This window comes from Paramisgurnus dabryanus, chromosome 24, assembly GCF_030506205.2.
Source record: "Paramisgurnus dabryanus chromosome 24, PD_genome_1.1, whole genome shotgun sequence".
NCBI classification, from domain to species: domain Eukaryota; kingdom Metazoa; phylum Chordata; class Actinopteri; order Cypriniformes; family Cobitidae; genus Paramisgurnus; species Paramisgurnus dabryanus.
Genome location: NC_133360.1, coordinates 1,792,670 through 1,818,154, shown reverse-complemented (window position 1 = coordinate 1,818,154; position 25,485 = coordinate 1,792,670). Strand labels below are relative to the sequence as shown.

The window sequence follows — 25,485 nt, the reverse complement described above, 5'->3', positions numbered from 1 at the left end:
ATGTTCAGGTTTGAGGGTTTGTTAACATTTTGAATTGACCAAGAGCACTGTAGTTGTACAATAACAAAAGTAATCTTTAAAAATACACATTGCCTAATAATTCTGCACTCCCTGTATAATGATAAAGATACAATGAACAATATAATTGGAATCACTTTGAGCAATTTTTTCCCACCTGATAAATGATAAACCATTGGCAGCCAATCAAATCTATTTGATTATTATTAAATGATAGTGGTGAACCTCATTGCTAAGGTCTATAACATAAAATTACCTATGTTTCGAGCGCTGATGTAGTTGCTTTGAAATTCACTACGTAATGCTTTTATTCTACCACAATGACTACGTCAAAAGGCAAGATATTAACATTAGATTACACAAACTAAATTCACTGTTTAGAGTTACACAAACGTGGCTTGTTGAGGATATCTGCTGGCTACCTGCTCTGTAAATGCAACAAGAACAGCATTTTATATTCAGTGACATGTAAACCAGGGGTGTCCAATCCTGCTCCTGGCGATCGACTATCCTGCAGAGTTCAGGTCCAACTCTGATCAAACACACCTGCCTTCAATTTTCAAGTAATCTTGAAGACCTTGATAAGCTGCTTCAGGAGTATTTGATTTGGGTTGGAGCTGAACTCTGCAGGACAGTCGATCGCCAGGAGCAGGATTGGACACCCCTGATGTTAACAATTGCAAAAGCATATTACAATAAATTTCCAAAATTAGTTATTTCCATTAAAGGCAAGTGTTTTGCGCGAGTGCCGCGCACGTGAGCGAATTAGCATAAAGTTATCTTTATGATGTGGACACTAATATAGTTATTGTTACAGTTAATGTTATAGTTATCATTATAATGTGAACATCCCTTAACTGACTGTCGTTACATCCGGAAAAGATATCACTGATCATTATTTATTGTCTGAGACGCTACACTCTAGTCAAATTGACTGTTTCAAGTTTTCTTATGGTAGAATACCGAAGGTTGCTATCTTCATAATATAAGTATCTTTGCTGAAAGGCCTTCATATACTACTTAAGCAATATCGCTCGAGTAGGAGTGTGATATAGCTCTATATCATCACGGCTGTGATTAGGCCAGAGGCACGAGGCAGTAGGCCGAGTGCTGGAGGCAATCACAGCCGTGATGATATAGAGCTATATCACACAACTTCGAGAGCGATATTGCTTTTATACAACAGTTCGACGGCACACGTTTGAAAAACAAAAACTAGAAAACAACAACTGAGTTATTTTAAAAGCCTCTTTGTTTGGGAACTACTTTCTTCCGCCACAGATTTGAGGGCGGCCAGAATGACAGGTAACACTTTTGGCTGTTTTGAATCTCAATAACTCAATGGGCGGACGTCTTTAAATATTACAGTTTCTTGGTCACAAAGTGTAGTTTTAAGATTAGTTAGGTCGAGAATATATACAGTATTGTTCAAAATAATAGCAGTACAATGTGACTAACCAGAATAATCAAGGTTTTTAGTATATTTTTTATTGCTACGTGGCAAACAAGTTACCAGTAGGTTCAGTAGATTCTCAGAAAACAAATGAGACCCAGCATTCATGATATGCACGCTCTTAAGGCTGTGCAATTGGGCAATTAGTTGAAAGGGGTGTGTTCAAAAAAATAGCAGTGTCTACCTTTGACTGTACAAACTCAAAACTATTTTGTACAAACATTTTTTTTTCTGGGATTTAGCAATCCTGTGAATCACTAAACTAATATTTAGTTGTATGACCACAGTTTTTTAAAATTGCTTGACAACTGTGTGGCATGGAGTCAACCAACTTGTGGCACCTCTCAGCTGTTATTCCACTCCATGATTCTTTAACAATTCATTCACATTTCTTGGTTTTGCTTCAGAAACAGCATTTTTGATATCACCCCACAAGTTCTCAATTGGATTAAGGTCTGGAGATTGGGCTGGCCACTCCATAACATTAATTTTGTTGGTTTGGAACCAAGACTTTGCCCGTTTACTAGTGTGTTTTGGGTCATCGTCTTGTTGAAACAACCATTTCAAGGGCATGTCCTCTTCAGCATAGGGCAACATGACCTCTTCAAGTATTTTAACATATGCAAACTGATCCATGATCCCTGGTATGCGATAAATAGGCCCAACACCATAGTAGGAGAAACATGCCCATATCATGCTCCATGCTTCACTGTCTTCACTGTGTACTGTGGCTTGAATTCAGAGTTTGGGGGTCATCTCACAAACTGCCTGTGGCCCTTGGACCCAAAAAGAACAATTTTACTCTCATCAGTCCACAAAATGTTCCTCCATTTCTCTTTAGGCCAGTTGATGTGTTCTTTGGCAAATTGTAACCTCTTCTGCACATGCCTTTTTTTTAACAGAGGGATTCTTGAAAATAGATTAGCTTCACACAGACGTCTTCTAACTGTCACAGTACTTACAGGTAACTCCAGACTGTCTTTGATCATCCTGGAGGTGATCATTGGCTGAGCCTTTGCCATTCTGGTTATTCTTCTATCCATTTTGATGGTTGTGTTCCGTTTTCTTCCACATCTCTCTGGTTTTGCTCTCCATTTTAAGGCATTGGAGATCATTTTAGCTGAACAGCCTATCATTTTTTGCACCTCTTTATAGGTTTTCCCCTCTCCAATCAACTTTTTAATCAAAGTACGCTGTTCTTCTGAACAATGTCTTGAACGACCCATTTTCCTCAGCTTTCAAATGCATGTTCAACAAGTGTTGGCTTCATCCTTAAATAGGGGCCACCTGATTCACACCTGTTTCTTCACAAAATTGATGACCTCAGTGATTGAATGCTACACTGCTATTTTTTTGAACACACCCCTTTCAACTAATTGCCCAATAGCACAGCCTTAAGAGCGTGCATATCATGAATGCTGGGTCTCATTTGTTTTCTGAGAATCTACTGAACCTACTGGTAACTTGTTTGCCACGTAGCAATAAAAAAATATACTAAAAACCTTGATTATTCTGGTTAGGTCACATTGTACTGCTATTATTTTGAACAAGACTGTATGTATAATATTCAAATCTGCAGTCGATTAGTAAAGATAGCGCCTGTTTGAACGTTTGCTTAGAAAGATTCGGTACGTGAGCCATGAGCGGAAGTCAGTGTTCACTCGCCCCGCTGACCACGGCCCTCTCTGGGCTATATCTCTGACAGGGATTCCCTGGCTCTCATGTTGGCCCTGTCTGTGTTTGATGAGATTAAATCAGCAGTTTTTGGTGTCATGAAACTAGTACTTGGTTTCTTGTTGATATTTTGTGTCTTTTGTGTTGTTATTGTTTTGGCGCGAGGTAAAAGTTAATAAAACTATACTTATATAATGTTACTAGTGCTTTCCCATTTATTCTTAACGCGATATGAGCACTCGCTTATTATTAGACTTTGTTCTTGTCAGTACTATATAAACAGTTTTTTATAAGTGTCACAGATAGGGTTGGGTACCGAAACTAGGTTCCAATAGGGAACCGGTTCTAACGTAAACGGTAGTAACCAGACCGAATACGAATGAAAAATTCGGTGCCTGATTTCGGTTCCTGACTTTTCTTTACCGCCACCTGGTGTTCCGGCGTCAACTTGCGTGATGTCATGACTCATTGCCGCTACTCGGCCCACGTTGCGAGGATTAATAAAGATGCCGAAGTCAAAACGCTCCAAGGTTTGGCTGCATTTCACGTGTCATGGAGACTCTGCAACTTGCAACAAATGCCTTAAAAGAATAGCATGCAAGGGAGGTAACACTTCGAATTTGATGAAACATCAGACGAGACATGGAGTGTACTTAAAAGCCGAACAATGCTCCGTGTTTGACAACCTAAGAGACGCAGAGCCAAGCGCGTCAACAGCAGCAGCTAGTGTTAACCTCGCACCTGAACAAACTGAAGAGAATCCCAGTCCTGCCAGTGTGTTGGTGTTCAGTTTAGGTCATAAGAAGAGAAAATGGAGATTAGATTACCCTGGTTATAATCTCCATTAATCTCCAGTATAATTATATTGTTTGATACAATATTGTTTTATTTGATTTTATGTAAAAGTGAAATTTTATTTATTGTTTTAATTTTTATTACCATATTTTAGTTGTATTTAAATTGTTTATGTAAAGACTTAAGTTAATATTGTATTAAGTTTGGCCCAGTAAATAAAAGTTGTTTTTTTTTGACAACGTGTGTGCATTTTTTTCTAAAGTACCGATATAAGAACCGTTTAAGAACCTGAACCGTTTAAAAAAGACCGAGTAGGTACTGGTATCGAATAAAACCCAACGGATACCCAACCCTAGTCACAGATGTTTTTGCATGCTGTTAAATATATAAATATATCAGTGGTGATATCTCATAACGTGTTTAATAGTCACGTCACGATTATCAATGTCTAATTTAAAAGCTGCAGTGCTTACCTGCAGTTCCACTGTGTTTTCACGTTCTGAGAAGAGAGATCGCTTCAGAGAAAATTATTGTTTTCATTCCTTTTTCTAAGTGTTAATCATCCACACGGTGTGACAATACTCCACTTAAGTTTAACGTTACATCCAAGAGCGCTGATCTTCGACGGGATAATCACTTCCGATTGGGATTACAGACTGATTGAGGAGCTAGTGAACTAATGAGACACACGGAGAGTGTTTAAAAACAGCGCGTCTGTGTGTATCCGTGTGTACCTGCAGTTTTTTCAGTCAGAGACGAGCCTGTTTAAAGAACTTCCATTCATTAATACTAAAATGACCAGTAGGTGGTGGAATGATACGAAAGGTGAGGTGGTAACACTGATCTATATAAATGACTGGATTGCGCAAAGAATGCTTGACATAACAGCGTGAGGTGAAGCCAGCGCAGAGTTCTAGGGGGCCATCTTGGTATGTGTCACAGGTCGAGAAGCGGACCGCCCCTGTTGCGGATAACGCTCCTCCTATTTCCACCCCAAGGAGGTCCCAAAACACCCCAATGACCAGGCAGACAAGGAATTAAAAATTAACAAGTTGTATTAAATATTAAAAAGCATATAGGGGGATTAAATACTACAAAAAAGGTCTCAGTCCTTTGGGTTCTCATAGCAAGGGGGGGGGCATTAGGTGCGCTGGGCTCTTGGCTCCGGGCGTCCGGTGAACGTACAGAAGGGCAACTGGGTCTTGACTTGGGTGTACTGGTGAGGGAAAAAGAATCAGGAGTCACAAGCGGCATATATGTAAAGATGGTTGCTTCGCCAGCCTCAATGCTCAATTCCTTTGCAGGATTCCGTCCGGCCTAAACGATGGCTGCTGACATCATGGACACAGCACGACACTGCAAATTCCAAGTGGACACACACAGCAAAGGAAAAGACTTACCAACTGCACTCCACACACTCTTTGTGAAATAGGGTCAGAGCCACTTCTGGCCGGGGACTCGTCCTGGGGATCGTTGAGGCACCGGTGAAACGAGTAGTCAGATGTAAGCGTCACCGCTACAACAATCCAGTGTCTTCCCTTGCTAACTATTCCTGGCTCACCCACAACTCCTCTCCACGGTGGGGCCGCTCACACACTAGGTCACAACTCACAACAGGCTTACTGGTTTTTCACACTCATGAGATTATACTGCTGCAACAGTGATTTGGGGTACTCACACGGTTGTTGACACGAGGTCTCTCCTTCTTTCTCCAGATACTGGATAGATTACACAACCGCCGTGCGATCTCCGCGAAGGCAGCCTCCTACGGCAGTACTTCCGGTAAGTCTTCCTATTTATGATCACTCAAAGCTTGTTACACATTATCCATAAGACGTTTCACAGATAAAATAATGATCTAGGTATACTCAGCCCGGTCTCTATTCCTGCCAAATCCTTAACTTAATCCTAACACTCCGTTTCACCCGCCGTATCAGCTAGAATAAAAACTGCTCGCAATTGTCGTCTCTCTTCAGCCCCGTCCTCTTTCCGCTACGGTTCCTCGCGATCGCCGGATCAACGGGGCCTTTGGACTCTTTCTTAGAAGGCTTACAGTCCACACGCCCTTGGCGTCACACACGGCTGCGGCGTTTGGGCGTCCCACTCTCACTGCATCCCTGCGGCCACCCAGCGCGTGCGGCAGAAACAAGACCGCCCGGGAACGGCTCCCGAGACAACTCTCCCCTGCTGTTTCCCGGAGGCCTCCTTTATACGCCTCCTCTTCTCTGATTTGCTCACTCCACTATCGCCACACTCATCTGTACACCTGCTGTCGATAAAGCCCTGATTTCATTTGCCCGTAGTTCCCGGAAGTGGCTGGTGTTCGAGGATTATGGTCCGGGCGGAACTGATCTCCATCACTTTTAGTTCCGCCCTTAAAAAGTCACTCCGTGACATATACCCAACTGGCAGAAGGCGTCATTGACTTCCATTCAAAATCATGATCTACATTTACCCACTTTACAGCGTATCAGTCACACAAGAATAATTTTTAGGATGTGTACATAAATTATTTGTTAATTCTGGTGTTATTTGCAATATTTATGTTTTAATCGGGCAGGATAATGGATTTATAAAAAACGTTAAGGTGAGTGTGTCTGCTGCATTCTGTTAATGACACGGGTATAAATAAAGTTTTTTGACATTCAACACGGTCAGCGTTATTTCTCTAAATAAGTTTAGGTAACTTGTAAGTTTAGATAAAATAATTACAAAACCACCAAATTATTGCGTGCACATACCGTACAAAGCATGATTATTTATTTAGATTTCAGAATGAGCACGTTTGTCATTAATACTAAATATGCTGCGGTCTTGTCTGCTGATCTGATACTGTAATGAAGATGAATGCATAATAACAACTGATTAAAACGCAAAATGTACAACTTTCAGTAAATAACTTTGTACATGCTTAGGACCTTTGCGTTGTAATAATGTACAGGGGGACTTCAGATATAAAAACAGAGACTAGTAAAGTGATGTTTTATCATTAAAATCTGATAACGTCTATTGATTTAATAGAACGTTTGGGTATACCAACATGGCTGCGCGGTGGCTTCACAAGTGTGACGTCATGCGCAATCCAGTCATTTATATAAATCAGTGGGCGGTAACTGTGCAAGAACTGACCCCAGATTCTCACTCAGAGCCGGAAACATTGCAAACTCGAGAGACCCGCGGATCCGCCTGAGCCGCAAATTGACCCGAGATTCTCACTCAGAGCCGGAAACATTGCAAACTCGAGAGACCTGCGGATCCGCGCGAGCCCCGAACTGACCCGAGATTCTCACTCAGAGCCGGAAAACATTGCAAACTCGAGAGATCTGCTCTGACTCGAGAATCTTTCAACTCGTAACCGGCTGATCCGTAACCGGCTGATCAGCGCAAACTGTTTCTCCGCCTCTGGGGGCTGCATAAGCAGGACACAGTTTTTTCTATATTATTATGCTATTATTAGGCCTATTTTTTTTAAATGGTCGACCATACACACACCAAACCTAAAAGCATGTTATCTCAGAAGTTAAAGTGAGTTGTTGTGGATGTGCTTTTGAGGAGACTTCAGTCGCTCTATAGATCCACTAACCGGCTCCGGCTGATCCACGTGAATCAGCCGGTTAGTGTGGATCTGTAGAGCGAGTCCCATGGTCTGCGAGTCTGCAATGTTTCCGGCTTTGAGAATCTCGAGTCGCGAGGATCAGCCGGTTACAAGTGGGTCTGTACTGAGTTTCCTTGGCGATTTATCAATACTGACTCAAGTGATTCAAGTGACTCACACAACCCGGATCACTTTAGTGAGTGACTCACAATAACCCGGATCCTTAAAAGGAGTCGAGTTTGCCAGGCCTATTCACTACAAGATATGCTTAAATTGATGATTTTATCAAAACACCAATTACACAGACTCATTTTACAATCCCACTAGCATGTTATTAACACAAATTATTTTATATTTTGTAAATATTTTATTCACATGAGGAAGCTGGCGTCTTGATTTACGTAAACTTTTATGTCATTGAATATATGCCACTGCAGTAAAGGCTTATTGCACTATTACAGTTAATGATTATTAAATTGATTGATAGTTAATTTAAACAATCATTGAATATAGGGAATTGCATAAATTGTCATCCCTAGTATAGTCTGACCTCAGTAGCTTTAATTCACACTTTGTGTTCTCCAGTCCATCACAGAGCAGCTTGATTCCATCATCCTTCAGATTATTATTGTTCATGTTGAGCTCTATCATACGACTGTCTGACCCAAGAACTTTAGCCAGAGCTGAACAGCTGTTGTCCGTTAGATTACAATCATTTAGCCTATAAAACAAAACATGTCAGCATTAGATTGAATATATGTATTGTCAAGATCTGTCTTGTCCTAGTTTCTAGCTCCTTGTGACAGGGTTCTGGCAGTCCTGTGTTTTGTGTGAAGGCACATGGCTTTATTTATCAGGCCATGTGCTTTCCCTGGCTCACTTGGAATCTGTTCTACCGATCCTGACACATACCATATTTTACATGAACAGAAAATATTATTTTCAGATGAAAGTAAACATTTACTATTACTTACAAAGCTTGTTTACAGGTCTTGATGACTGGCGATAATCTATTGAGACATTCATCTGATTTCTTGAATTTCTGAAGCTCAAATTCCTCCACTTCCTCTTCTAATGTCAGCAACACAAAGACCAGAGCAGACCACTGAGCAGATGAAAGGTCAGCAGATGAGAGACTTCCTTCTCTAAGATGCTTTTGAATCTCCTTCACCAGAGATTGATCATTCAGTTCATTCAGACAGTAAAACAGATTGATGGATCTCTCTGCTGATGAATTATCTTCAAATTTCTGCTTGATGTACTCCACTATCTCCTTGTTGCTCTGTTCATTCCTCTTTTCTTGTGTTAAAAGACCTCGTAAGAGCGGCTGATTGGACTCAAGTGACAGACCGAGGAGGAAGCGAAGGAAAAGATCAAGATGTCCATTTTCACTCTCAAGTGCTTTATCCACTGCAGTCTTTAGTAAACCCAACATTGTTTCATTGTTTTCCCGTCCTGTGTGCTCTTGAACAAACACATTTTTCTTGGTGATGTCTAGAATCAGATGTGCATACAGAGCTGCAATAAACTCCTGAATGCTTAAATGAACAAAACAGTACACACTACCAAGAGTGATCCCAGTTTCCTCCCGAAAGATCTGTGTGCACATCCCTGAGTAAACTGATGCCTTAGTTATATCAATGCCACAGGCCTCCAAGTCTGTGTCATAGAAGATCAAATTGCTTTTCTCCAGGTTTTGAAATGCCAGCTTTCCCAGTGAAAGGATAGACTCTTTATCCCAGGAAATATCAGGTGAATATTCTCCTTCATACTTTCTTCTGCTCTGTTGAATCTGAAAGCGAAAGAAATGTGTGTACATTTGTGTCAGAGTTTTAGGAGTATCTTCAGATGTTGTGTTATCAGACTGAACGTTTCTCTTCTTCTCCAGAATGTTCTGGAGCACAGTGGCAGAAATCCAGCAGAAGACTGGGATGTGACACATGATGAAGAGACTCTTTGATTTTTTAACATGATGAATGATTGTGTTGGCCATATTCTCATCAGTGAATCTTTTTCTGAAGTACTCCTCCTTCTGTGCATCATTGAATCCTCGTACCTCTGTCACCCGGTCAATACATTCAGGTGGTATCTTACCCGTCGCTGCTGGTCTGGTGGTTATCCAGATGAGAGCAGAAGGAAACAGATTTCCTTTGATAAGGTTTGTTAGGAGAACATCCAGAGAAGCAGGAGATGTGATATCACGCAGTATCTCATTACTGTCAAACTTCAGAGGAAGACGACATTCATCCAATCCATCAAAGATGAACAGCACTTTTTTGTAATTTCTTGTAATGTTCAGTTCTGTTATTTCTGGAAAAAACTGACTTATAAGGTCCATCAGACTTAGGTTTTTACTCTCTTTTAAATTCATCTCCCTGAAGGGTAGAGGAAATATGATGTTGATATCTTGATTTTCCTTTCCTTCTGCCCAGTCCAGAACAAACTTTTGCACAGAGAAAGATTTTCCAATGCCAGCAACTCCTTTTGTTAGCACAGATCTGATGTTTTGGTCTCGGTCATGTGGTTTGAACAAATCTCTGAATTCAATCTGTGTTTCTGATGTTTCTAGATGCCTGGAAGTGACCTCAATCTGTCTTACTTCATGTTCAGTATTGATTTGTTCACCTCCACCCTGAGTGATGTAGATATCTGTGTAGATCTTATTTAGAAGTGTGGAGTCACCATGTTTTGCAATTCCTTCAAATACACGTTGATACCTCTTCTCCAGGTTTGATTTCAGTTTACAGATGTAGACCAGCTCATCTAAAACACAGGAATAAAAAATGTCAATGATTTCTCCCCAACATTTTATAAGTGACAATATGACAGATGGTGATGTCTTGAGCTTCTTACCTTCCAGCTTATCAGCATGTTTATCTTGTTTCAAACATCTGAGAAAGTTTAGTGTGATATCAAGAAATGCTTCTCTGATTCTGTTTTCGTCCTTATAGTCTTTCACAAAGTCTTGTATGTTTCCATTTCTCAATATCTTCTGAAACCTTTCCAACTCTTTCTTCTGAAATGTGTTTATTTCATACTCAAGATCCTAACAAAAAAGAAATTTTTAATACATAGTAAGTGCTGCATAAAGGTTGAATTGGAAACCATACTGATTTTGTCACTGACACCTATGCTCTTGTCACAAACATAAACTGTGTTTAGCTTGGCCTCTTGTGACTGTCCCATAGACTGCAGTTTAATTTTCACAATCAAGCCCAGAAAAGAATGAAAGACATCACCCAAAAGGTCCATCAGTAGTTCAATAATAATATTATGAAGCAAAATAGTGCTTCAGTGCTGCTAGCAAGACCTGCTGACGTAGCTGCCAGTGTATTCTGTGTCTTCACGTTGGCAACTATGTCAGCAGGTCACGTCAGCAGCACTGAAGCACCAAGGAGAACAAAATGTAACTTGTGCAGGTATACAGTCTGTTTAAGTATTGTTTAAAATGTTTGCATATTGGCTTAAATAAAAAAGGGAAAAACAAAAATAAGGCAACTACGTCAGCAGGTCACATCAGCAGCTTGCGCTGTTGTCTGGTCATGAATGCGCACTGAAGGATCAAGGAGTAGAACAAATTGTTGAATAATATCGTTCATTTTGTTTTCATTGCACACAAAAGTGTTCTCTCCATTTCATAATATTACTATTGAACGACTGATGGCACATGGACCTTTCGGGCGTTGTTTTTCATTCTTTTCTGGGCTTGATTGTGAAAATGAAACTGCAGTCTATGAGGCAGTGAGAATAAATCACTGCTGTGTGCACATGAGGTTTGGCACTTTAGCAGCCAGGCAAATAATTCAAGGATCTGTCGCTTACATTATATACACAGTAACATTAACTCAGTATAGTAGTTGATACACTTTACCTATGATCTGAACTAAGGTATATATTTATGTTTATTTGTTTTGCTTGTTATCAGAAATAATCTACTCAAGAGCGACTCTGTTGTTATTGATTCTATGCGGAAGTCTACCAGAAAATACGTTTGGGCCACAAAAGAATGGTTTATAAAACAAGACAAAAAAACACATGACATTTGTAAATAAGACATTTTGAATTGATCACAAATTCTGTGCAATCAAACATCAGTAAAAAATGCTACCAACTTAAAGTTCTGTAAAATGTTTTATGTTTAGGTTTAATTAAGATTCTAAAAGATAAAGATAAAAAGCTTTATATCTTGAATTTTATTTGGGGGGACACAAAGGGATGGGTCAAACACATAAGGTCTGAAATATGTAATTATTTAAATGATTACAACTTCAGAAAAAAAGGTCCCTGACCCTAGTGTGGAAATGATATCTAATTGATAACAATTGATAACAACTTATTAAATAATAAATAGCCTAGTTTTGGGCTCTGTATGAACTCTGGGAGAAGAATTTAAGATTCTGTTGAGTGCTTTACTTCTGTAAGTCTGTGAAACTTTGTTTAATAATCAATTTGTTGTATTAATGAAAATATTTTTTCTATACCTTGAAGATCCAGGGAAGATCGTCTTTACAATTCTGAATGTCTGCCTCTGATGTCTCATACTGATGCCTGTTTGAAAAAGCATTAGATTATTAAAGAAATCTTATTATTAATAATCTTATTATTTCATGTGCATACAGTATGTGTTTTTTCCACATAAGCCACAACATTTATAAGAGCCACAATTTAAACTGAGACACAACTATCTGAAAGTTGTGTACTCACCTGTTGATCAGAAAAGTTGCCAGTTCCTCATCACTCTTTATTCCTCTCTGTTCTTTTAATGCTTTCCATCGGTTAATTTCTGAACCAATATTTACTGAGGTCTCTGGTCTCTGATTACTTATAAAAATGCAAACATAAACAAATAAATCACATGGAAAATAATGCAGCTTAAAGGGGACAGAGAATAAAAAACCATTTTTACCTTGTCTTTGTTGAATAATGGTAGTCTACCCACATTCACAAACATACAAAAAGTGCTAGACATTCTATACATTTCAGTCTCATAGAAATTCCTCTTTTAGAAATGTCAGCCAGAAAACGGCCCAATCTGAAAAACTGATGCTTATGACATCACAGGCATCTAACTGCCCCTCCACTTTAAAATAATTGGCTACATTTTTTGAGTGGCAGCAAAGTCAGCCAATCAGTAATGAGATTGCAATTTAAGCCAGTAGGGGGAGCCAAATAGGTGCAAAATCACTTGTTTAAAATCCCCCACCCTAATAGAGCAATCTGAGAGAGGTTTTTAGGAAGATTCTAAGGCATTACAGACCCAAACAAAAAAGTTTTTGTCTATATGTCACATCACAGAACAAGGATAAATACTCCGTTCAATCATTGTATGTCACCTTTAAAGGTGCAGTGTGTAAATTTTAGCGGCATCTGGTGGTGAGGTTGCAAATTGCAACCAACGGCTCAGTCCACTGCTCACCTCTCGCTTTTAAAACACATAGAGATGCTACGGTAGCCACCACCGGACAAACGTCATCATCGGAGACCACTCAGTAAATAAAGTTTGTCCGTTAAGGGCTTTTGTAGAAACATGCACAGCAAAATCCCCAGTGTTAAATTAACACTGCTCGGTGTTTATATAATCCACACCAAGATTGGTGTTAAAAAAACACTAAATCAGTGTTAAAGTTAATAAGATAATGAAGTGATTGAGTCATTAATAGTGAACACCTGCTGGTCATTCCGTGTCAAATCAACAACATTTTGGAATTGTTCCTGTCTTAAAATTATTTTGTTGACTTTTTTTCTGGAGAAAGTAATACTAAAATGAAGAAGAAAGCCAAAATATTAAATGCAATAGATAAAATGCCTAGAGTTTAATGAACACTATCATCATCTCTGTTTGAAAACTAAAATTACAACTTGCTTGCAGAGTTGCATGGATGATAGGTTGAACTTCTAAAGAACTGCTGTAAATCTGGTTAATAAAGTTAGTCACCATTGTGCCGATTAGTGTTTCCTTTAGTTGGGTACTTGGGTCTTGAAGTTTAGTGTTAGTTTTCTTCTGCTCATTGTGGCAGTGTGTTTATAAAACACATTTGTTAAAGCAGAGGAAGATGAGAGAAATGAAGTCTATAACTGTTACTATGTTAATTTATATGAAAGTATAAGTCTTGGGATTCAATGATATCATAAAAAAGTAATCACTGAATATAAGTGTTTAATTTATGTTCCGCCAACCCTGTGAAGCTCCCATGGAATCCAACAGTGCTGTAAAAGTCCACATATCCTGAAGTTAAATATTGTTTACCCAAATCTAATCTGTGGTTTCAGTCAGACACACTGAGACATCAACAATCAGCCTATAAAACACAATCATGGTGACAATCAACAACAAACGTCATGCCGCAATGCATGCTGGGTACCAGGATTGTAGAACACTCATTCATAAATCCCATCATGCATTGCAACATGACAAAAATGTTGCAACTTTCTTACCATTAACTGTCACCATCGTTGAGATTTGTATCAGAAATCATGAAGTCTCTCTTAAGCAAAAAACAACAACAAAAAAACACTGAAGCATGACGGCAGTCTCATTCAATACAATGTCATTTGCATAGAGCTTTTTGATATGCCTGTTTCTTCATAATTAATTTGTGATCAAATGTTTCAATGATTTGTAGAGTAGAATATAATAAAAATAAACAATCTGAGAAGGTCTGGAAGGGCTTCCCTCTACATGAAGCAATGAACAAGTGGTCTTACTATAACATTGTTGCTATTGCTAAAAGAGGAGAGTTAGATCAATGAAGGTCAATGGACAAATGCCTAACTAAAGGAAACACTAATCACAGTAATGGTGACTTCAAATGAACTCATAACAAACACAAACTTAAAATTTAATGTGATACATTTTTTGATAAATGTCTATTTGACTTGTGAGACATCACGTCAGAAAGAAGATTTGTCTACTAAATCACGCGTGTGGATGCTGGAATAGTTGAGCACTTGTATTTTGTTCTGACAGCTGTTTAGAAGTTAAACTTCCATTTAGAAAATAACTCTGCAAGTTATCATTTTATTTTTCAAACAGAGATGCTGATAGAGAGGCAAACGTGAAAGATTGCAGCTTTTGGAGGCATCCAACAGTATTCATCTATTGCATTTAATAATTTGTCTTTATTATTTTAGCATTTTCTCCAGAAAACGAGTCATCAAAATGAACATTAAGAGACAGGAAAATTTCTAAAATGTAATTGATTTGAATGACCAGCAGGTGTTCACCATTAATGTCTTAATCATCACATCATTATCTCATTAACTTTAACACTGATTCAGAGTTATATTTTTAACACCAGTCTTTTTTAACACCGATTCTGGTGTGGATTATATAAACACCAAATAGTGTTGATTTAACACTGGTAGAGTTAATTTAACACTGGGGATTTTCCTGTGTGGCAGCACAAAATGGCGACTTCCATGTAAGGGGACCCTCAGTGTATGTAGATAAAAACGTCTCATTCTAAGGTAATAAACAAATAACGGTTCATTATGAAAGGTCTTTATACACCCCTGATAATATAGTTTTGTATATTATGTTGCATTTCTGTCAAGAAATCCTTCTAAAAAAATTACACACTGCACCTTTAAACCATCTTTATTATTTAAACCAGGGGTTCTCAAAGTCTGGACTCCGGTCCGGATCCGGACCCGACGGGAACTTGATCCGGACCCACGTCCACTTCATATTACAAGTACATTCATTTCTATGTGATTGATTAAATGTGTGCATTTGCTAATTTACAAATGCATATTAAACTTGTAAACCATTCGTTTAGTTCTTTTTAGATTTAAGAGTATTCCTGGTCCGAAAATAAAACGAGTTATTTAAAAATTTCCTGTGTGACGCTGTAGCCATCACACCCAATTATTATGCACAGCTACTTCATGTACTACGGCTTTTGATCAGTAAGTCCTTATCGATCTGAAATCACTGTTTGTTTGAGTCGTTTATAACATGCATTTGAAAAAGCAACACTCGTCAAACATAATCTTTTTACATAATCTTTATTATCATGAAAATACCTGAAAGGGTTTTAAGAAGAGCAATATAAATATATCCAGACATTTCCTGGAGCTGCGTGTTTCTGGTTCTTCGTCTGCAGCGCATATTAAGTTTCTGCACGAGAGCGCCCCCTGGCTTTTGGATGTAACGGCATTTCACCGTAATTCATTGAGAAGCATAGCAAGCATCATCAGCCAATTTATAGGTGCAGGTGCACCCCTAATATTGGTCAGTGTCTCCGCCAACCAATCACACTTTTTTTGCCATGATTTATGCATCTGATGGAAAACAAACTTTGCCATTTCTCGTATTTTGCACCTGGTTACTTTTGGCATATTTCTTGTGTTTATGTTTAAAAAAGGTTTTTACTTTAAATGCAAAATACACTTGTTATGTTTTTCCCAAACTATTTGTGTTGATTTGTTATATAAACAAGTGATTTACATAAAGTTATTACCATGCTTGACAATTTTTGTAATAACCAGTTTTTTCCGGACCCATGAAAATGATTAGAATTCAGATTTGGACCTTTGAATGTAAACTTTGAGAACCCCTGGTTTAAACAATACATGATCAAATTTACTGCTTATCTGAAGTCAACTAATGTTCATTGGTAAACCTTTATTCATTACATGGATTTCTACAAATAATTCACAATTATCCTTAATTAACAATAAATCATTGCTACTAGGAAAAATAGAATTCTCAATAAAATACATAACATCTGCAGCCTTCATAGCTGTTCTGTATGTTTTTAATACTTTACAGATAAACTTATATCTAGCAGTGGCGGCTGGTCACTAGGGGTGCTGGGGCGCCACCCCCTTAAAGCTGGCCAGAGAGGAAAACTGCTTTAAAGGAATAGTCTACATATACATATCTAACTTTTATCAATGCGTGCACTGTACAGCGCGTCGTGAATGTGTTAACATTTAGCCTAGACCCATTCATTCCTATGATACCAAACAGGGAAGCCACCAAACACTTCCGTGTTTTCCCTATTTAAAGACTGTTACATGAGGAGTTATACCAGTAAGTTTGGTGCCACAAAATAAAACTTTTTTTGCTACCATAGGAATTAATGGGTCTAGGCTAAATCATAACACATTCACAACGCGCTGTACAGTGCATGCATTGAGAAAAGATAGGTATGTATTAATTCGTCTAGGTTGAGGTAATAACATAGTTTAATATGGCAAAAGGGTAGACTATTCCTTTAACATGTTACCAAAAAGTTAAATATATAGTGCAAATTAATACAAAATAAAATCATTTAGTTGTACCATTTCACTGTTATTCATGTTATAATTTATTTAAAACAATTAAAAATCAAAACTGAGTTTGTTGTGTGTGTGTGTCATGTTTGTGTGTCTGGGGCGCACCCCTAATGAGTGTCTATGAAGGTCAGGAAAAAGGGTAAAAACATGTGACCTGAGGCTGAGCTCTAAGTGGCTGGTTTCGGATCCGCCCTGGGGTGCAGGACTGTGCGTCCCAAACACTCCCACTTATGTTGTAAGCTAATCAATATTGCTTTTAATGTTTTTTACCTCCTGTGATTGGATAATTCTCAGAGTCTCATAACCGCGTTGGAGATTGCTGTGTTAACTGATAGCTACAGTAGAGATCACTGAAAGCAAGTGAAATATCTTGAGCTGAAGGAAAATATGCTTTTATCCTTACAAAATAACCCTATACAAGGTATTTAAATGATGAATAAATAAAGGATTAAGAAGCTTGGACCAGATCAACCAACGGAGTCAAATGATGGCAGTCTTTGTGGTGCTCCACCACTTCTCATGGCAAACGGAGTTGGCTAGCTGGATATCATGTAAGTCTTCTTGAGTTTTATTTTTTTCCCTGTTTGCTGTTTTAAAGTCTGAATGTGTGATAGACGTGCACGACATGAACTTTTGTGAGCGAGAGCGAGAGCTCATATATTCCGGTATATTCCGTGGCTTGGTCAACTTTGTTGTTGTTCGTTTTGTTGTTGTAGAGTTTTAAAAAGCACCCACGAGAAAACCACTGTTTTTTAGGGAACTTCACGAACTGTGCATATTGAGCTGATGGACTGTATGTACTCCCTGTTGTGAGGGAAAAATGTGCTTGTGCTATTGCTATAAAAGCAAAAAGAAACGTACGAGCCCGTGATTAGGCAACTTTAATGTCTCTTTTTGTGTGTTCGGTCGCGTTAAACGAAAAGTCTTTGACGTAGAAAATTTAAGCAGAATAAAGAAAAATCTGAACGCCATTTTGGCAGATTGCCCATACAACTCAACTTGAGAATGTAATTCCTAATCATGTCCAGTTGGTGGCAGTGTGTTGCTCAAATGACACCCTGGTTTCTAAACATTCTCGCGATATTTTGAGGTCATACACTGATTGGTCTGCGCATGGCTGCTGAAGTTAAACACTACAGTAAACACTACAAGACGCCTGTCTAAGGTAAAGATACAAAATCTAATGAAAAGAGTCTGCATTAATCTGCCTTCATGCGTTTATTACACAAGATGGTTTCAGATGACTGACTGTGAAGGACTCTTTACAACGCTGTTTATCAAAAAAATGACAGATCTCAATTTTGCAGTTAAAATACATATTCCTGTTCTTGCAAGCACAGTCCAAGTGTGACAAGCAATGACCGCGTTTACATGCACCCTAATAATGAGATTATAATGGGATTTTGTCAATACTGCGATTATACTTTACCTCATGTAAACGCAATAATTCGATAAAAATAATGCGATTAAGCTCATAATCGCAATAAGTAAAGTCGCATTAAAAGAGGTGGCGTACGCCGTTTATAATCGCAGTATGCGTCCATGTAAATGCTTTAATCGCATTTATAACGCACTAATTAAGTGCACGTGTGTTTTAGTCACGCACCTTAAGCACAAATTCGTTTTAATCTTGACATTAGAAAGTTTTACATGAACTCTGCCAACACGACTCGCTGTCAGCAGTCTGCCTTCATTCAGAAACAGCTCAAATAACACGACAGCAGTGTATAAAACCTTTAAATGACATTATAACGATAATTATAACGATAAATATATTAGTGACCACATCATAATGATAACTTCATGCTAATTCGATAAAACGAGCGCGGCATTACCTAATATTGGATATTTCTTGTAATAAAAACTTTTTTTGCAATTGTTTACATGTCACTGAATATGTACATATGCTGTTCTTGTTGCATTTACACAGCGGGAAACCAGCAGATGTCCTCAACTGAATGAATGTAGTAGTTTGTGTAATAATATCATACCTTTTGGCGTAGTCAGTGTGGTAGAAAAAATTCACAGCATCAACGCTGGATACCTGAGGTAATTTTATGTTATAAACCTCAGCAATGAATGAGCTTTCTGCTGCATTTTAAGTGCGCGTGCACTTCAAGTTCAAATAGATTTGATTGGCTGTCAATGGTTTATCGTTCATCATGTGCCAAAATCGCTATCGTTATAGTTGTTGTGTGAGCTCTGCTATTATCTTTAATATAAAACGATTTTTAAAACTATATTTTTATATCATGTGAACGCCCTTTACAGGCACTGTCATATTTATATCTTCATCACGGCACCGGATAATGAAATACATCTATAACAACGTGTTTGTCATTTAACGTAAGTAAATTTAAACAGTGGACCATATACAGTATGTGAGTTCATCATTTGTGCTCTGCATTGAACTTTGTGTGAATAATCCGAAAATAAAAACTGCATGTAAACCGGAGTGAAGAGGTTAGCTCCAGTCATGTAAACATCTTACTGCGATTAAGACCTTACTCGCATTATTGGAAATAATCGCATTTTTGGTGTGCATGTAAACGTGGTCATTGAGAAATACCTTTTAGCAGCTGTTGGTGTTTCCTCACTGAAGTTTGGTCCATCACCTTTGGAGTGGTCACTCTTTATAGACACAGAGCTTAATACAGGTGATACTGGTCTGTCTCTAAAGTGGCAAAAAACAAAGACAAAAATATTTTTCTACATAATAATTTGTGAACAGACATTATAACCAGACAACAGTGCATGTGTAAGAGATTGAATGCAGACAGATGGTGGACACTACAGCAACACTTTCTCATGTCAATCTACGTTCAACTGATACACAACTCTGCTTTAGGTGAGACGTCACAAAAAATAAAGTACACCTGGGGGTGTATTACAGAAAAGTCCTAACTTTAAAATCTTATCTTAACTGTTTGGTAACCATGGTAATTTCAGTTAGGACCTCATTTAAGACAAAAGCTATTACAGAATGATGTTCCTAAATGCATTATCTTATCTTAACTGCAGATAGGAAAGTGGTATTACAGAAGCATCCTAACTTGACAAAACATCCTAAAAACGGTCTTAACTTTAGGGTAAACTCACAGGTGTCCTAACTTAAAACTTTAATGAGAGCCAGCTGAAACAATCACATTAAGATAGAGCTGCGGGAGAATGACATTACATTTTTAACAAAGTGGAGGATGAAAAACATCAATGTTTGCTTTTGGATTACTCTTTGAATGTTTTTTTACCTTCACACATTCACATAATCACAATGTTTCTCACTAGTGGATTGATCTTTTAATTTCTGTCATCCCTCATTATTAAAAAACAGTTATCTTATCCGTGAACACTTGATGGGATTATAGTGAATACAGTACACACTTGACTCAGCATCTATTTCTTCTCATGTCTCTATCAAATGTTGAAATGTACAATAGTATCCTAGCACTTAGGAAGAATAATTTTTTTAATTTTTGTAAGTCACATTTGCTAAATGTTTAAATTGAATGGTAACTGATTAGGGCTGTCAAATTTTAATTCGAATTTCGAATATTCGTCGAATGTAAAAAAAATATGCATATTCGAACGTAAAACTTTGCATTCGAATTTTACCTGTGTCAGGAAGCTCACGCAACATGATGATGACGTAACTGACGCGGATTGTTATACAGAGCGTTAGCGGCTCAGCCAACTATGCGGAGCAAGCCAGCGTTATTCATTTGAAAAATAGCAAGAAAAGACAGTGGGGATTACGAGTCGGACAGAATAAATATTAAAAGGGCTGTGTGATGCTTCTTTGGTTTTTGGAGCATCAACTGGAATTCATCCGCAAACTGAAACTAGCTGAGATTACAGAATTAGTGTCGTCTGCTTCTAAATGCAGTTTTAAAGTTTAAAATAACTGATCAACACGAAAGTGCCATAGCTGCTTCTTTAGCAACATTAAACCATATGTGCGTCTACAGAGTCACCGCATATGAGAGAGCTGCAATGTAACGCCGCGGTGGCTTTATTTTTATAACTGACTGGAAACTTGACTTTCACCTGGACATTTGATATGCAAGTTTTTCATCAACACTATCTGCGTGAAATATAAACATGATGATCATCTGCCAACTCGACTGTTTCAGCACGTCCTCTATTAATTACGGAGAAGCTGCTTTATTAACGGCCTCGCTCTGCGCGTAAGTTAAACATTTCTGTTCTGTAACGTTACTTTATTACTCGCTTATATTTCTACATATTTTCAACCAAGGAACACACAAAATATAATATAAGTTGTTGTGAATAGTGTTTAAGCTTAATACAATTTAAATGACTAATGATCTTTCCCACTTATTTTGGCTTAAATAAAGATTCATTCGTTTTCATACTTAATTTGAAACACGTAAATTTATCTACTTATATATTATATAAAATGCCCTATATTAATATGCATTGTCTATGTATGGCATTCGTTTTGTACATTTACAGGTGCACAAATATACTGGTTAATTTTGTAAAATTTAATTAATGTATGGTACATAAAATAATTTGTAAATGTATACATGGATAGTTTCTTGTGTTAATAGCCTACACACGCTGGCTGTTGAGGCATTTTGCACTTCCAGATATCTATGTGCACTTTTGTTCCTTTGCATATGAATTTAAGAAATTATGCTTAATTTATTAGTGTTTATAACATTCGTTTTAACCAAAAATATGCTGTGCATGATTTGTTTATATTATTGGGGCTTTGTGCTGCGCCCTCTTGTGGGCTTTTAGGAGCATTTTCTCCAAGATAAAGTAGGTCTTTATAATTCGAATATAATTCGAATTTTATTATTTTTCAAGAACGAATTTCGAATGTACTTGTTCAGCCATTTTGACAGCCCTATAACTGATAGATGATGTGCTAAAACACTAATAAAAAACACAGACTATGATTACAATGAATTTAATAAAATGTATTTTTCTGGCCCATTGAAATTAAAAGGACAATTCTTTTGTTTACTGTAGCAGCAGCTCACGCATTGCTGGTTGCTTGGTAACAGACATGACAGTTGATAGCCGAACAGGATTAAGCGATTTGGGATTTCCTAACTAGAGATGAGATAAGATTTGGTGAAATAAGATGAGAATCCTAAATCAATTTAAGATTTGCTTCTGTAATATGAATTTGTGAAAAATCTTAACTTAACACATCATATCTTAAGTTAAGACCTAAGATAGAAAGTTTCTGTAATACCCCCCCTGACCCTTAACACAGTCTAAATGTGACTAGTAATAAGAAACACATGAAATACCTTTTAGTAGCTGTTGGTGTTTCTTCACTGAAGTTTGGTCCATCACCTTTGGAGTGGTCACTCTTTATAGACACAGAGCTGAATACAGGTGATCCTGATCTGTCTCTAAAGACGCAAAAACAAAGACAAAAATATTTTACTACATAATAATCTGTGATCAGACATTATAACCAGACAACAGTTCATGTGTAAGAGATTGAGAGCTGACAGACGGTGGACAGCAACACTAAACTTTAGGGTGCACTCACATTTTCCAAAACAAACCAAACCATGCCCCAATGCAATTGTCACCCCTCCCTACTCCCCCAGATGCACGCACTCACACTGTACTTTCATCGATCCGAGCCCTGGTGCGCTTTCATCATTAGGATGCGATTAGGATTGTTTCGAACGAAGCAGGAAGTAAAGCTCTCTCTTAACACTGGAAACCATCGTAATGTTGAGTCTGTTTTTATTCGGGGTCGTTTGGTGCCCGATGACACACAGCCCTCTTACACGTCTATCATATTGCTTAGTTGATGTTTCACGTGTGGATAGTAACCCTACTGAGTGAATCATAAGGTTTAAACGGAGGCAGATGGTGAGTGGTCGTGCAATTGATGTCTCTCCTTTTGAAACACGCACAGGGGCGAATGTGCTCACACCACAGGCCTTCCGCACCTGAGGCCAAGTAAACCGCGCTCCAGCCCGCCTCTGCAAGCTGGCCAGGGCGTGATTAACCAAACCGCACCCGGGCGCAGTACAGAGCGATCACACTAGTCAAATGAACCAGGTTTTGGGGGTCAAACATGCCCGAGGGCAGTTTGGATAGTGTGAGTACACCCTTAGAGAAAAGGACTCAGACTTTAAAGCTATAAAGTTTGCATTTTCGAGACTTCATAAAGCAACACTCTTACCTCTGTTTCTCTGTTTCACTCATCTTAGGTGAAGTTCAGCACTGATATATGTGTTCATGAATACAGTCATGACCTGGAGATCACAATGTGTGTGTTAAATAGAAGAAAGAAAATGAGCCACAGATAAGCAAAAGAAAATCTAAATAATTTAAAAATATGCTATAGTAGCCTAAATGCTACAACTAAATTGGCCTGCAGCTTAACCAAACTCTGTTTTCTTCAGATCATTTATTTATTTTAGTTATACAGTAGCACACTCTTTACTTTAACAAAAAAGACTGTGATTCTTATAGACACAATTCATATTTTATCATTTACAGATACAGTTTAAAGATAATATATTATGATAGAAACTTCAGGTACTGTAATGCAGGGGTAATGTTTATATTTAATTCATCCCACAATAAAAGACAGCACTCACATGATTCGGATACCTTTACTGTTAAACAGTTTTTGTTTCCTGACTGATTTGTTTACTGTTAAAGAGCTACTTCACTTTTCAACGAACTTTCCCGTCGAAATCTTTTACCTTAAATCTGTCCATATAGTGTGAAAGGGTCCGCTTATTGCATCTTCCTACACATTATATAAAACTATAGCGCTAAATGTTAAGTTAAACCAGTTTTCTTGATTATAGCAAAAAAACAAAAACAATGAGAACACGCTGAGTGACAGTCATCCGCGTCACCTTGTGCGGAAGCTCGAGGATTGTTTGTTATTGTGGAGTGACATGAATATAAGACAAAGGCCCTCAAATAGTCCCGGTGTGTTCTCTACTGATCTTTGCTCTTTAATGTAACCTAAATGAATTTCTCTATATTGTAGTTTTTATCTTATTTTATTGTCATTCCATGTAGCAGAGGTCTATTGATAACCTTCAGAAAAGACCTCCCCCAAAAATGAATTAAAATTTACGAACACAAATATATTTTACGGCCATATTACCTCTAATAACATTCATTTTAACGTTAACCAAAGCTGTTCATTAAATCACTTACATGTTAAAATGGTTGTGTCTTCCTGTGGCAGAAAGTGCAATGTTTGCGAATACTTTCGGTTTCACTTTAACACAACGACATTATTTTACAATCACTGTCAAAAATAAACAAAAATTAGCGATTTAAACTCCACATTTGTATTAACTTTGTTTTACCTTTGTGCGGTTTGTTCAAAATTATGGCAGCTTTGTCGCCTGTAAGTTAATTAAACTTATTTTTAGAAGAAAAACCCAGCTTCTTACTGACGCCATTCGTCCCACGTTAAAAGAAGCGGCGCTTCCGCATAGGCAGCTCAACTTTTAGGGACTGCCGTGCTCTTCTCTTATTCGCGCTGTTGTGAGGAATCTTTGATGTGTTTCTTTAGTTCCTGTGAGAATGATATACATCAAAATAAACTGAATAACAGAGTTATGAGAGAAAACGGAGTGTTAAAAAATGTATTCCTAAAGTAGTTAGTTTCTCAGCAAACATTAGCCTACACATTCTGCCACAGGAAGACAAAACCATTCCAATGTATATGTACATGTCTTTGATGAGCAGCTTTGGTTTATGGTAAAATTTATGTTATAAAAGGTATTATGTTGCTTACTTATGTATGTATGTATGTATGTATGTATGTATGTATATAAAACAAATTTTAACACATAGAGCAACACTCACGCTGTTTGAAGATACACTCACTTCTTCTACTACTTTATTCAGTACAGAACTCACACAAATACAGAACACTGTTTCCCCCTAGTGGTAACTCTTCATATAGCACAACCTTTAGCTACATTTATAACAAAAGGTAATATTGCTGTAAAGAATATTTGGGTTCATATATTTTAACTAATTTTTGTGGGAGGTCTTTTTCTAAAGTTAATAAATAGACCCTTACTACATTAGCCTAAGTGACAATAAATAAAGATAAAATCTACAATACAGGGAAAACAATAGCGCCAATAAGAAACGAATACGAAGCTGGATTCAGCCTTGTCCGAAAAACACTTAAGTTTGAATTCAATTAAACGTCATCATATTTGCAGATTTTTAAATTTAAATCACACTAACATATAGAAAACTGTAATTGTCACACTTTAGCCTAAATCATGATTGCATTCTCTAATTATTAAATTACTACAACTTACTTTTTAGTAGTAGCACCACACGATCTTTCAAGCGTAGAAAATGTTTTTCAATTCTGAAAGCAGATCCTTATCAGTGCGTTCAGGCAACCTGTAAGGCCAAAACAACACCGTCTGCCCATATGGACTTTCACCCTTGTAAACATTACTTTGCCAGTAATATAAAACAAAATGCGTTAATAGCGGTGTATGTGGGGGGGGGGCTATGGATACAGGTCTCCATTCTGTGGTTGCCCCCTAAAAATATCATTAAAACCAGGCATGTTATAAATAATATGCAGATATACTTAAAACAACTGTGTAGTAAAACAAATGCAAAAGGGGCAAAAAATGCTTTTAAGATTAATCTAGATTAATCTTAT

General features: G+C 37.7%; 1 protein-coding gene across 11 annotated transcripts in view; it reads right to left on the bottom strand.

Moving 5' to 3' along the window:
• LOC135721124 (uncharacterized) overlaps positions 1-25,257 on the bottom strand; it is a 126,139-nt gene extending 100,882 nt beyond the window's left edge. For 5 of the 11 annotated variants that reach the window (XR_012335915.1, XM_065243284.2, XM_073813452.1 and 2 more), the window contains exons 1-11: positions 24,657-24,672; positions 24,239-24,363; positions 23,997-24,090; positions 22,999-23,071; positions 22,103-22,207; positions 19,387-19,491; positions 12,240-12,356; positions 12,017-12,083; positions 10,389-10,581; positions 8,510-10,298; positions 8,086-8,256 (exon numbers count right to left, since the gene is read on the bottom strand). Coding sequence is in view for 10 of the 11 variants with exons in the window: in XM_065243284.2 (XP_065099356.1) it covers positions 8,086-8,256; positions 8,510-10,298; positions 10,389-10,581; positions 12,017-12,083; positions 12,240-12,356; positions 19,387-19,491; positions 22,103-22,207; positions 22,999-23,021 (2,570 nt within the window). In the remaining variant the exon portion in view is untranslated. Of the gene's footprint in view, positions 1-8,085; positions 8,257-8,509; positions 10,299-10,388; positions 10,582-12,016; positions 12,084-12,239; positions 12,357-19,386; positions 19,492-22,102; positions 22,208-22,998; positions 23,072-23,996; positions 24,091-24,151; positions 24,364-24,656; positions 24,697-25,126 lie in introns of those variants that run through there. The other 6 variants (XM_073813453.1, XM_073813457.1, XM_065243287.2 and 3 more) reach the window with 5 other exon arrangements.
• Positions 25,258-25,485: the final 228 nt, after the last annotated feature.